General features: G+C 38.0%; 1 protein-coding gene across 6 annotated transcripts in view; it reads right to left on the bottom strand.

Moving 5' to 3' along the window:
* The window catches only part of SCFD1 (sec1 family domain containing 1), a 113224-nt gene that overhangs the window by 21855 nt on the left and 78307 nt on the right, over positions 1-13062 (bottom strand). For all 6 annotated transcript variants that reach the window (XM_086363771.1, XM_086363767.1, XM_086363769.1 and 3 more), the window contains 2 exons: positions 11330-11392; positions 9417-9492 (listed from right to left, as the gene is read on the bottom strand). In XM_086363771.1, the coding sequence (XP_086219897.1) occupies positions 9417-9492; positions 11330-11392 (139 nt within the window). The remainder of the gene's footprint in view (positions 1-9416; positions 9493-11329; positions 11393-13062) is intronic.

Here is a 13062-nt window from a genome sequence, read left to right on the forward strand (position 1 = left end):
AGGCTGTTTTAAAACAAGCCCCCAGTATAAAATCATTTTGGCAATAATCTGTCTTCTGAAAAACCTGTCTGCAGGTCAAGAGCAATAGTAAGAACCAGATATGGAACAATGGATTTATTCAGAATTGGGAAAGGAGTTCAACGAGGCTGTACACTGTCACCCTGCTTGTTTAACTTACACAGAGTACATCATGTGAAATGCTGAGCTGGATGAATCACAAGCTGGATTCAAGACTGCCAGGAGAAACATCAACAACCTCAGATATGCAGATGATACCACTCTAAAGGCAGAAAATGAAGAGGAACTAAAGAGTCTCTTGATGAAGGTGAAAGTGGAAAGTGAAAAAGCTGGCTTGAAACTCAACATTCAAAAACTTAAGATCATGGCATCTTGTCCCGTCACTTCATGGCAAACAGAAGGGGAAAAGTGGAAACAGTGACAGGTTTTCTTTTCTCGGGCACCAATATTACTGTGGACAGAGACTGCAGCCATGAAATTAAAAGATGCTTGGTTCCTTGGAAGGAAAGCTATGACAAACCTAGACGGTGTATATTTGGCAAAACTAATACAATTATGTAAAGTTTAAAAATAAAATAAAATTAGAGGAAAAAAAAAAAAGCACAGACAACCCTTTGCTGACAAAGATACATATAGTCAAAGCTATGGTTTTTCCATTAGTCATGTATGGATGTGAGAGTTGGACCATATAGATGGCTGAGCACCAAAGAACTGATGCTTCTGTGGTGAACTGTGGTGTTGGGGGAAGACTCCTGAGAGTCCCTTGGACTGCAAGGAGATCAAACCAGTCAATCCTAAAGGAAATCAGCCATGAATATGCATTGGAAGGATGGGTGCTGAAGCTGCAATACTTGGGCCACCTGATGCAAACAGCCAGCTAATTGGAAAAGACCCTGATGCTGGGAAAGATTGAAGGCAGAAGAATAGGACGACAGAGAATGATATGGTTGGATGGTATACTGACTCAGTGGACATGAGTTTGAGCAAGTTTTGGGAGGTGGTGATGGATAGGGAAGCCTGGAGTGCTGCAGTCCATGGGGTCACAAAGAGTAAGACATGTCTGAGCGACTGAACAACAACAACACTATACTATTCACCATTATATTCTTGTACAATTGTCTAGTCAAGGCTATGGTTTTTCCAGTGGTCATGTATGGATGTGAGAGTCGGATTATAAAGAAAGCTGAGTCCTGAAGAATTGATGCTTTTGAACTGTGGTGTTGGAGAAGACTCTTGAGAGTCCCTTGGACTGCAAGGAGATCCAACCAGTCCATTCTAAAGGAGATCAGTCCTGAATGTTCATTGGAAGGACTGATGTTGAAGGTGAAATTCCAATACTTTGGCTACCTGATGCGAAGAGCTGACTCATTTGAAAAGACCCTGATGCTGGGAAAGATTGATGGCAGGAGGAGAAGGGGAAGACGGAGGATGAGATGGTTGGATGGCATCACCAACTCAATGGACATGAGTTTGGGTAAACTCCGTGAGTTGGTGATGGACAGGGAAGCCTGGCGTGCTGCAATCCAGGGGGTTGCAAAGAGTCGGACACAACTGAGCGACTGAACTGAACAACTGTCCTCAAATAAATATATTCCAAACCTGCAAAGATCATTCCAGTGGTTTTAGGTGATAGCTGATACTTGTGATGCATAAAACTTATGCTGCCCAAGAAACAAAAAGGTATAAAAAGCTCTTATAAGCGACCTAGAAAACTGGACATGACAAAACATCCTATTATTTCTATCTATATTTTTTATAACTTAAAATGTTTATTCAGATAAAAAAAAAAATCCAAACCAGTATTTAGAGATGTGAGGCATAAATGAGAATTTTACAAGCGTGAAACAAAGAATTCATCTCTACAAGTCTTCTTCTTTGATGTCTCTTTTCTCAGTTCCCAACCTGCCCCAGATCTCTTAAAACCTGTAGCAGTTCCTTTAAATTTTAAAACATTAGGACAGTGTAACTTTAAAAATGGCTATGTGTTTAAATATTTCTAGAGCAAGAGACTTTTTAAAAGTACTGAATTTACAGAGATTACACACCAACACATACACACAGGTTGAGGTCTGGGAGGGATGTAGAGAAACAAGCACTGTAAATCACTGCATATTGGTACATCTTTTCTGAACAGCAATTTGGTAATATTTACCAAGGACAATTAGAAATGTTCACCCTTTTGATTCCATAATTCAATTCTAGTAATTTATCATACTGAAATAAGTCAGAGATGAATACTCTCACCTAGAAAAACTAACATTTAAAACCTAGTTATATACCCTTGAGTATCTTGTATTTTGTTAAAACATACTGAATTTACTGTTTTATAATACTTTTATTTTTATTTTACATTTACAATGAACCGCTATCCCCCAATCAATAACCAATGTCCCCCAAATGAGTGAATATTTCCTTGAATTCTGAAACTAAAAAGTCTTTTGAACATCTATTAAAAAAGAACAACACTGGCCTGGCTCTCTCCTAGCAGTGGTGACAGAAATGTGATGTAGAAACAGGTAACCACCAATCATTTCAAATTTTACTTCTGTAAATGAAAAACTGCCTATATCAAAGCAGTATGTTATATGCAATGTTAAGAACAGGAAGGTTTGAGGTCACAGAGGATCATCTGTTTTTATATTTTGCAAACTTCAAAGAAAACAAATCTTTTGTTAGCACAAGAAAATATTTAAGTGAATCAGTTTAGATACTTCTTACAGGCATCATTCAGGGATGTACATCATGTGACTCTAAGGTAATAAGTTCAAAGAGTAAATATGGGTATTGAAAAGACTGAAGCCTGTAATTTCTCCGTGCCATCAGTTATTTGTGAAAGGATTCCTTTGTTTAGGCAATTTTACTACTGGGATTTCCTTCCAACAGCAAGATATGAATTCTCCTCTTCAACTGCACATAGTCGCAGACTCCCCATCATGAGTCACTGCCTTGTTGTGGCAAAGGGGCTTGCATAACTCAGTGAAGCTATGAGCCGTGCCATGCAGGGCCATCCAAGGTAGATGGGTCATAGTGGACAGTTTTGACAAAATGTGATCCACTGGAGAAGGGAATGACAAACCACTCCTGCATGCTACTTGTGAGAACTGGATAAACCATGTAAAAAGACAAAAGTCTATGACACTGAAGGAAGAGGCCCCCCAGGTCAGAAGGTTTCCAGTGCGCTACTGAGGAAGAACAGAGGACAACTACTAATAGCTCCAGAAAGAAGGAAAAGGCTGGGTCATATCATAACAATACTCACTGTGGATGTGTCTGGTGATGAAAGCAAAATCCGATGCTGTAAAGAAAAGTACTGGATAGGAACCTGGAATGTTAGGTCCATGCATCAAGGTAAATTGGACATGGTCAAGCAGATGATAAGAGTAAACAGCAACATCTTAGGAATCAGTCAACTAAAATGGATGGAAATGGGGGAATTTAATTAGGATAACCGTTGTATTTACTACTGTGGGCAAGAAGCCCTTAGAAGAAATGGAGTAGCCCTCATAATCAACAAGAGAGTCCAAAATGCAGTACTTGGATGCAACCTTAAAAATGACAGAATGATCTCAGTTCATTTCCAAGGCAAACCATTCAAAATCACAGTAATCCAAGTCTATGCCCCAACTACCGATTCCTAAGAGGCTGAAATCAATCATTTCTATGAAGACCTAGAAGACCTCCTAGAACACGCACACAAAAAATGTCCTATTCATCATAAGGGATTGGAATGCACAAGTAGGAAGTCAAGAGATTCCTGGAGTAACAGGCAAGTTTGGCCTTGAAGTACAAAATGAAGCAGTGCAAAGGCTAACAGAATTCTGCCAAGAGAGAACACACTGGTCATAGCAAACACCCTTTTTCAACAACACAAGAGACAACTTTACATAAGGACATCACCAAATGGTTAATACCGAAATCAGACTGATTACATTCTTTGTAGCCAAAGATGGAGAAGCTCTATACAGTCAGCAAAAACAAGACTGGGAGCTGACTGTGGCTCAGATCATCACCTCCTTATAGCAAAATTCAGGCTTAAAGAAAGTGGGCAAAACCACTAGGCCAGTCAGGTACAACTTAAATCAAATTCCCTATGAATATGCAGTGGCAGTGACAAAGAGATTCAAGGGATTAGATCTAGTAAAGAGAGCGCCTGAAGAACTATGGACAGAGGTCCGTAATATTGCACAGGAGGCAGCGAACAAAATCATCCCCCAAAAAAGAAATACGAGAAGGTGAAGTGGTTGTCTGAGGAGGTTTTACAAATAGCTGAGGAAAGAACAGAAGTGAAAAGCAAGGGAGAAAGGGAAAAGTACACCCAACTACATGCAGCTTCAGAGAATAGCAAGGAGAAACAAGAGAAGGCCTTCTTCAGTGAACACTGAAAAGATACAGAGGATAACAACAGAATGGAGAAGAATAGAGATCTCTTCAAGAAAACTGGAAGTATCAAAGGAACATTCCATCCACAGATGGGCCAAATAAAGGACAGAAATGGTAAAGACCTAAGAGAAGCAGAAGAGATCAAGAAGAGATGGAAAGAAGAACTATACAAAAAAAGGTCTTAATAACCCAGATAACCACAATGGTGTAGTCTCTCACTCAGAGCCAAACATCCTGGCGTGTGAAGTCAAGTGGGCCTTAGGAAGCACTGCTGCCAATAAAGCCAGTGGAAGTGACAGAATTCCAGCAGAGCTATTTAAATCCTAAAAGATGATGCCATTAAAGTGCTGTACACATTATGTCAGCAAATTTGGAAAACCCAGCAGTGGCCACAAAACTGGAAAAGGTCAATCCTCATCCCAATTTCCAAGAAGAGCAGCACTGAAGAATGCTCAAACCACTAGACAATTGCCCTCACCTCCCATGCTAGTAAGGTTACGTTCAAATCCCTTCAAGCTAGGCTTCAGCAGTACATGAACTGAGAACATCCAGATGTTCAAGCTGGGTTTAGAAAAATCAGAGGAACTAGAGATCATATAGCAAACATCCACTGGATGACAGAGAAAGCAAGAGAATTCCAGAAATTGACTACACTAAAGCTGTGGACTGTGTGGATCATAAAACTGTAGAAAACTCTTCAGTTCAGTTGCTCAGTTGTGTCTGACTCTTTGTGACCCCATGGACCGCAGCACGCCAAGCCTCCCTATCCATCACCAACTCCTGGAGCTCACCCAAACTCATGTCCATTGAGCGGTGATGCCATCCAACCATCTCATCCTCTGTCGTCCCCTTCTCCTGCTGCCTTCAATCTTTCCCAGCATCAGGGTCTTTACAAATGAGTCAGCTCTTCGCATCAGGTAGCCAAAGTATTGGAATTTCACCTTCAACATCAGTCCTTCCAATGAACATTCAGGACTGATCTCCTTTAGGATGGACTGGTTGGATCTCCTTGCAGTCCAAGGGACTCTCAAGAGTCTTCTCCAACACCACAGTTCAAAAGCATCAATTCTTCTGCGCTCAGCTTTCTTTATAGTCCAACTCTCACATCCATACATGACTACTAGAAAAACCATAACCTTGACAAGACGGACCTTTGTTGGCAAAATAATGTCTCTGATTTTTAATATGCTGTCTAGGTTGGTCATAACTTTCCTTCCAAGGAGTAAGCGTCTTTTAATTTCATGGCTGCAGTCACCATCTGCAGTGATTTTGGAGTCCCCCAAAAATAAAGTCAGCTACTGTTTCCATTGAAAGGGGAATAGCAGACCATCTTACCTGTTTCCTGAGAAATCTGTGTGCAGTTCAAGAAGCAATAGTTACAGCTCTGTATAGAACAACTGACTGGTTCAGGATTGAAAAAGGAGTATGACAAGGCTGTTTATTGTCATCCTGTTTATTTAACTTGTATGCTGAGCACATCATGAGAAATGGCAGGCTGGATGAGTTACAAGCTGGAATCAAGATTGGCAGGAGAAATATCAACAACCTCAGATATGTGCCACTCTAAAGGCAGAAAGTGAAGAGGAACTAAAGAGCCTCTTGATGAGGGTGAAGGAGGAGAGTGGAAAAGCATGTTTAAAACTCAATATTATAAGAGAGCCAATGGGAATTTGCTGTATGACTCAGGGAACTCAAACCCAACGTGGTAACAACCTAGAGGGGTGGAATGGGGCAGGAGGTGGGAGAGATGTTCAAGTGGGAGGGGACATGAGTATACCTATGGCTGGTTCATACTGATGTTTGGTAGAAACCAACACCATACTGCAAAGCAATTATCCTTCAATTAAGAATAAATAAATTAAAAAAAAATTACAAAAACTAAGATCATGGCATCTGGCCCCAAAACTTCACAGCAAACAGAAGGGGAAAAGGTGGAAGTAGTGACAGATTTCCTCTTCTTAGGCTCTAAAATCACTAGGGATGGTGACTGCAGCCATGAAATTAGACGATGATTGCTTTTTGGAAGGCAAGCTATGACAAACCTAGACAGTGTGTTAAAAAGTGGAGACATCGCTTTTTTGACAAAGGTCCGTATAGTCAAGGCTATGGTCTTTCTAGTAGTCATGTACGGATGTGAGAGCTGGACAATAAAGAAGGCAGAGCACTGAAGAATTGATCCTTTTGAACCGTAGAGCTGGAAAAGACTTTTTTTTTTTTTAATCTAATTTAATTTTATTTTTAAACTTTACATAATTGTATTAGTTTTGCAAAATATCAAAATGAATCCACCACAGGTATTAAGAGTCCCTTTGAAAGCAAGGAGACCAAACCAGTCAATCTTAAAGGAAATCATCCCTGAATACTCTTTGGAAGTGATGGTGAAGCTGAAGCTCCAATACTTCGGCCACCTGATGGAAACAGCTGACTCACTGGAAAAGACCCTGATGCTGTGAAAGGTTGCAGGCAGAAGGAGAAGAGGGTGACAGAGGATGAGATGGTTGGATGGCATCACCTATTCAATGGACATGAACTTGGGCAAACTCCGGGAGACAGTGAGGGGCAGGGAAGCCTGGTGTGCTCAGTCCATGAGGCAGAGTAGGACACAACCTGGCAACTGAACAACAACAAACTCATACAACAGCCAGTGTGTCTGACAAAAGTCAGACAGAATCTTAGAAACTAGTGGTCCCTCCTCTGTCTCACATATAAAATCATTCTGTCCATAGTTGATGATAAGCAGAGTGGCATGACTAGATTCTCTCCTAGACAAGACTATACTCTTTTTTGAGGCTCTTCAAACTCTTTTTCAACTGGGCCTTGACTTTTGGACTTCTGTGTCCATCTCTGCATTATCCACTTTTAGAAAGAAATCTGCTAAGTCAGTTTACAGATAGAACCCACATCTTCTCGGTATCTCCCCATCCTTGACATCTTTTCAGTTTCCTCACCTTTTACCACCTCTCAGGAGATGTCCAATTTCATTAGCCTGCCTTCATCAAGAATCCCGTTAGGCTGGTTTAGCCAGAATCTTCCTTTAGCCCTGATGTTTTCTCTTAGTAATTTTCCATCCACCAATACCTATACCCTGCTACTGAGCTCTAATTTCCCACTTTTCCCTGATGTATTTGGAGTTAAGCCCAATCTCTCTCCCAGACTTCAAAACCCCACTGCAGTGGTCCCAACGTTGGCCTTTCACAATGGTCCTCCTGAATAAAGTCTGCCTTACTGTACTTTAACAACTGTCGTGAGTAACTTCTTTTTCTTAACAAGTGCTAGGTTCAACTGTAAGTACAGTATGTTGGGCACTAATGTGTCCAACCTGTTTTTATGCCTTTTCACCTTTAGCAGTCCAAGAGAATAAAGATAAACCGACCCACAGAAGTACTGAGAACCAGTTAGAAAGTGGATTAAGTATTCAGTAGTGGCCTATTACCAGAAGAGACACAGAGGGGAAGGACTGAAAATAATTCCGAAGAGGGATAATTAAGCTAAAAAGTGTTCCCAAGTACTTAGAAAGCAATGCAATCTGGAATGTCTCTGAAGGAAAGTTAGGAAGTAATCAGCCTTTTAATTTAATCTTAAGAAATTAAGATTTTTCACTGTTCTTCATTAACACTACAGGTTTTTACAATACAATGTTATTTACTTATTCAAACAAAAATTGAATACTTTTCCACACTGCTATGGAAAATTCAAAGATGGGGAAAAAAAATTTCTTGCTGTCAAGAAGTAAAACAATACATGTTGGGGCTTCCCTGGTGGTCCAGTGGTTAGGAATCTGCCTGCCAATGCAGGGGACATGGGTTCGCTCCCCTGGTTCGGAACTGAGCTCCCACATGCTCTGGGGCAACTCATAAGCCCGTGTGCCTCAACTACTGAAGTCCACACGCCTCAGAGCCCACGCTCGACAAGAGAAGCCGCCTCAGTGGGAAGCCCGTGTACTGCAACTAGAGAAAGTCCGCATGTAGCAATGAAGACCCAGCACAGCCAAAAACAAATTGAAAAAGCAAAACAAAAACCAATATATGTCAACTGTATCTCAATAAAAGTGGGAAAAAAAGAAAATATAAACAACATCAATACAAAATATCACAGGTAAATATAGTAAGAAAGATAAAAAGTGTGGAAGAAGTTCAGAGAAACAAAGATCTAGTTTATTCTGAAAACAAGTAAACAATATTCAGATCTGAATAACTGATATTCTATTTCTCTTAATTGGCCTTTAAAATCCTTCTCACTACAAACTGAAGTATCTATGTGTAAAATACTACGTCTCAGATTTGCCTTAAAATATCCCTAAAAACAAATAAAAAAATGTAAGTGGGAAAGATGAAACAAGAATGGCACCATGTTGAGTATTGAAGCTTGGTGAAGGGTTCAGGAGAGCTTGACATACTAATGTGTATTTGAAAATTCCGTAACAAAAAGTTAAAAACAAGTTCAGTTTGAAAAGAAGCCAAAGCAATTAATGATCCCTCTGAAGCAGAAATATCTATATATTAGAAAAACAGAAAAACAACAGAAATACAAACACCATTAAAAATCTTATGTTTAAAACTATTATTCCAAAATGAAATGTGAAATCAAGCTATAGTTGCATTATTCCCAAACACCAATTCTATTTAAAATACTTGTAATTTACACAGGCTTTTAGACTATTAATATTCTCCTAATATATGTTAAAACTTAAATGATATGCATTTATGTAACAGTTCATTATTTTAAGATTACGTTCATGTTTTTCAATTAACTTATTTTCACAAACCTGATGAAAGGAAATCAAAATGTCATTAATGTAAGAAGAGCAAATTTTTTAAAAAAGCATAAAATTATAGAGTTCTGAATTATATATGTAAAATACTCTCATATTCTTGAACATACCAGTAAAGGACCCCTTGATTTCATTTTATTCCTAATTTTGTGCTTGAATACATCTAGAAGCTGCTCTAGCTAAGCAACCAACCTGTTAACATTTATATTCAAAAGTTACCAGTGTATTTTCTAACAGCCGTACTTACTTGCTGTTTCAATACCAGGTTCTTCACTCCTTCCATCACAAATTGTGATCCGGTATTCATGACTCGTGATAAGAGACTAGGTGCAAAAGAAGAGCACTGCACTAAGTACAAGTCCTCTCTCTGATTAACTACAGGTAAAATGCTTGTCTGATTACACAACACATGCTGATGAAGCTCACTGTGCCTACCACCTTTGCTTTCATTGAACAGAAGTGACCTGAGAACGTCTAACTTCCATGGATATCACTGCCACAAATTTATTTAACAATAAAACAGTAAAAAAACATTCTGACCAGTCGATAAGATGTAAAACTAGAGTGCTGTCCTCAAAATGAACATTTTAATTGCTAAGCCTTAGCTACATATCAATATTTAGGTAAATTATTAGCTAAAGAGAGTTCCTTGAATTTCCCGACTGTCTTAATGTTAAAACAATGTATTAAAGATAGTAATCCAGAATATTAAAAAAAAGTATATACATGTATAACTGAATCACTTTGCTGTACAGCAAAAATTAACACAACATTGTAAATCAACTATATGCAATTTAACAAAGACAGTAATTAAGACGACTCACTTTAGGAGTTCAGAACACACTGACATACTGAAAACACATATGTCTGGGAGTCTCTGAACAGGTTGGAAGCTACAACCTTCTCTGTATCACAGCTGCTAGACCTAGTCCTGCACTGTTTGCTCTTCTGTCCCGCACACAAAATCTATCACATAAAAATGTGAGAGCACAAAATGCCCGATGAATTTTACTTCAACTCAGTAAGAATGTCCAGTGTCTGTATTTTACCAACAAAAATAACACAAATGACTTACCATATTGGTTTTATATTTGTGGTTCAAAAAGTATTTTATGTGGAATCAAAGGGTATTTTGTGGGACAGAATGGAAATCTTGCATTTTGATATTAGAAGGCTAGGGAAGGCCTTCAATCATCCAAGATTTTCTTATAACACATTTTATTAAAATCCTCAACTACAAAGTCCATAAGAAATCTAATAGGCTTTTAAGATTCAGTAAGGTTTTAGGAGAGAAAACTGGAAAGCCTATTTTATTAAATACATGGAAGTAGTTTTCCAAATATATTTTCATTTTCCCTATCCTGTCCTCTTCCCCTCTGAAATGAGGAGATGGGCAGGATGGAAATCATTTCTTTAACAGAAACAAGAAAACCTAATCTCTGTTGGACTGACTAGTTCTGAGGTGATTCCCAGGTACCAGGTAACTCAGGGAGTGAGAGTGGTAACCCACACAGCACTGTCTGAAGGTGAGGCCAGCTGGATTCATTTTGCCAAGGGCTTACATGTTCCTGCCTTAGGCCAAGTGCTTTGGTTTTCTGGAAATTGTTTCATTAAAATCGGCAGCTCAGAGTGGGGCCAGGGTAAACCTGTTTTCCTCCAGTTTCATGTTTCTGTTCTAAGCTCCAAAAAATAAGCTAGGAATTTGAAGCTAGTATGGTAATGAAAAGAGCAGTTAGAATCACTTTGTTCAGCTCCTTTGAAAATCACACATACTGTACAGGATTTTTTGGGAGTCAGAAGTCACACCCAGCCCTGAGTACTTCCTCTCTATCATTTAGCACTATGCCTAGTTCCATCTAAAAGCTAGGTCTTGAATGTCTGTATTATCAACACTGATAGAAATTCATGTATCTTCTGAAAACGAAAAACATAATGTCTTAACAAGGAAGCATACGAAGCCCTACCATGTAAAATACATTAATTTACACTTTAAAATTAGAATTTAACCTACCTAAGGAAGCCAAAAAGCATGCTGACATTTGCTCTATATCACAATGAAAACTTTCTGCACACGAAATGTCACACAGTTTTCAAGGCATAAAAGTCCAGTTATGGCTGGAGTACTAGACTTCTTCAATCAGAATTATTAAAAATACGTACCCCATTGGCTTAGTGGTGGTGTTGCCATAGCTGGTGGGAGCTGAAGCCATCTTGGCAAAAGCCCTATGAAATAAGAAAGTTATGTTTAAAAGTTAATTAGCTGAGCTAACATTTAGTATCACAGCACTGAAACATTTACTAACTAGGCATTTAAAAATTTACTAACTAATCGTAAGATTTACTATGCAGTTTCTGAAAAGAAATAATTTTTCAACTAATACAATGTTTCAATACAATGAGCACAATTATACAAACACTGATTACATAATCTGCAACCATGAAAAATAATGTTCAAGTACAGAGCAATTGTTACCAAAACACTGAAATTCTTTAAAAACCACTAATTCATTATTAGTTCCTCAAACTTAAGGATCATTAACATGAAATAAAAGACTTTCTGTTTTAAAAGAACAATTATGTACTGATTAATCTCTTTACCGTTCTCCACATTCCATACTCCCACATTCCCAGACACATGCCTTGATTCATGCTGTCCTGTCCTTTGGGGATACAGATTCACTGTATATTCTCCAATAAAAACTGTACATTTCCTTTTAAGATTCAGCTCAAAATCACTTTCTTATTATTGCTATTCTAATTCTGCTACTCAGTGATTTTTCTTTTTAGTTACACACACACTTTTATATTGAACTGCATACAGTCATTTATTTTCAGATCTTTCTAAATGTACAGAATGTTTTTAGCTATAGAATTTTTGAAGGCTGGGCAAAAATATGGCACTTAGCTGCATTAAAAAAAATATTTTCCTTCTAGGAATATGTTCACTACAGAGAATCCAGAAAACACAATGCTCCTAGAAGACCTCTACCACTTAGAAGTAAACACTGTTAAGATTTTGGCATATATTCTTTTAATCTTTTGACATATGTATACACAATATATATGATTTAAAAACAAAATCAGTATCATATTGTACACACTATTCTTTAATGTTTTAACAGCATGCCATAAACATTTTTATGCAAATCAGTATTCTTTTATAATTTCTAATCATTTCCAATGCTTTAGTCAATGGAAAAAAAATTATCTATGTAAATACAAGAACATCTTATGAAAGTAAAAAAAAAAAGAATGGAAATCACTAAGATTTGAAGATGAAACACTAAAAATACACAATTTCAATCGGGACAAAATTTGCTGATACCATTAGAGAAATTTCAAACACCAAAGTCACAATTTTGTTCAGAAAGGAGGATGTGAATCAATGGTTTTCAGCAGTAGACTGGAATTTCTGCCTTTAACAAAAATTTACTTTTCACTAGAAACAACAATATCTAAATATAAATAATATGTTATATCTAAGCAATAAAGGGGTTAAATAAAGAGTATTACATTTATATGGCTGAATATCAAGCAAATACTAAATACAACCATTGGAGACTGTAGCTGATCCTTAAGCCACATGGGCTTGGAACCATGCAGGTCCACTTATATTTTTGTCAATAAATACATATTGCAGTACTACATGATCTGTGGTTGGTTGAATCCTCAAATGAGGAACCAGGGATACTGAGGGCCAGCCCATTGTTAAGTAATACTCTGATTTTTAACTGTGTGGAGGGTTGGCATCCCTAACCCCCAGGTTGTTCTAGGGTCCGCTGTATTTAAGACAATGAAAAACTGGCATGATGAAAGTTAATGGAAAACTACAACACAAACTGCATCTGTAACAATGACTTTCTGATTGAAAAACATGTAATATGCATAAAAGG

The sequence above is a fragment of the Bos grunniens genome, chromosome 21 (genome assembly GCF_055505025.1).
Source record: "Bos grunniens cultivar Pamir isolate PY7600 chromosome 21, Bosgru_T2T1.0, whole genome shotgun sequence".
NCBI classification, from domain to species: domain Eukaryota; kingdom Metazoa; phylum Chordata; class Mammalia; order Artiodactyla; family Bovidae; genus Bos; species Bos grunniens.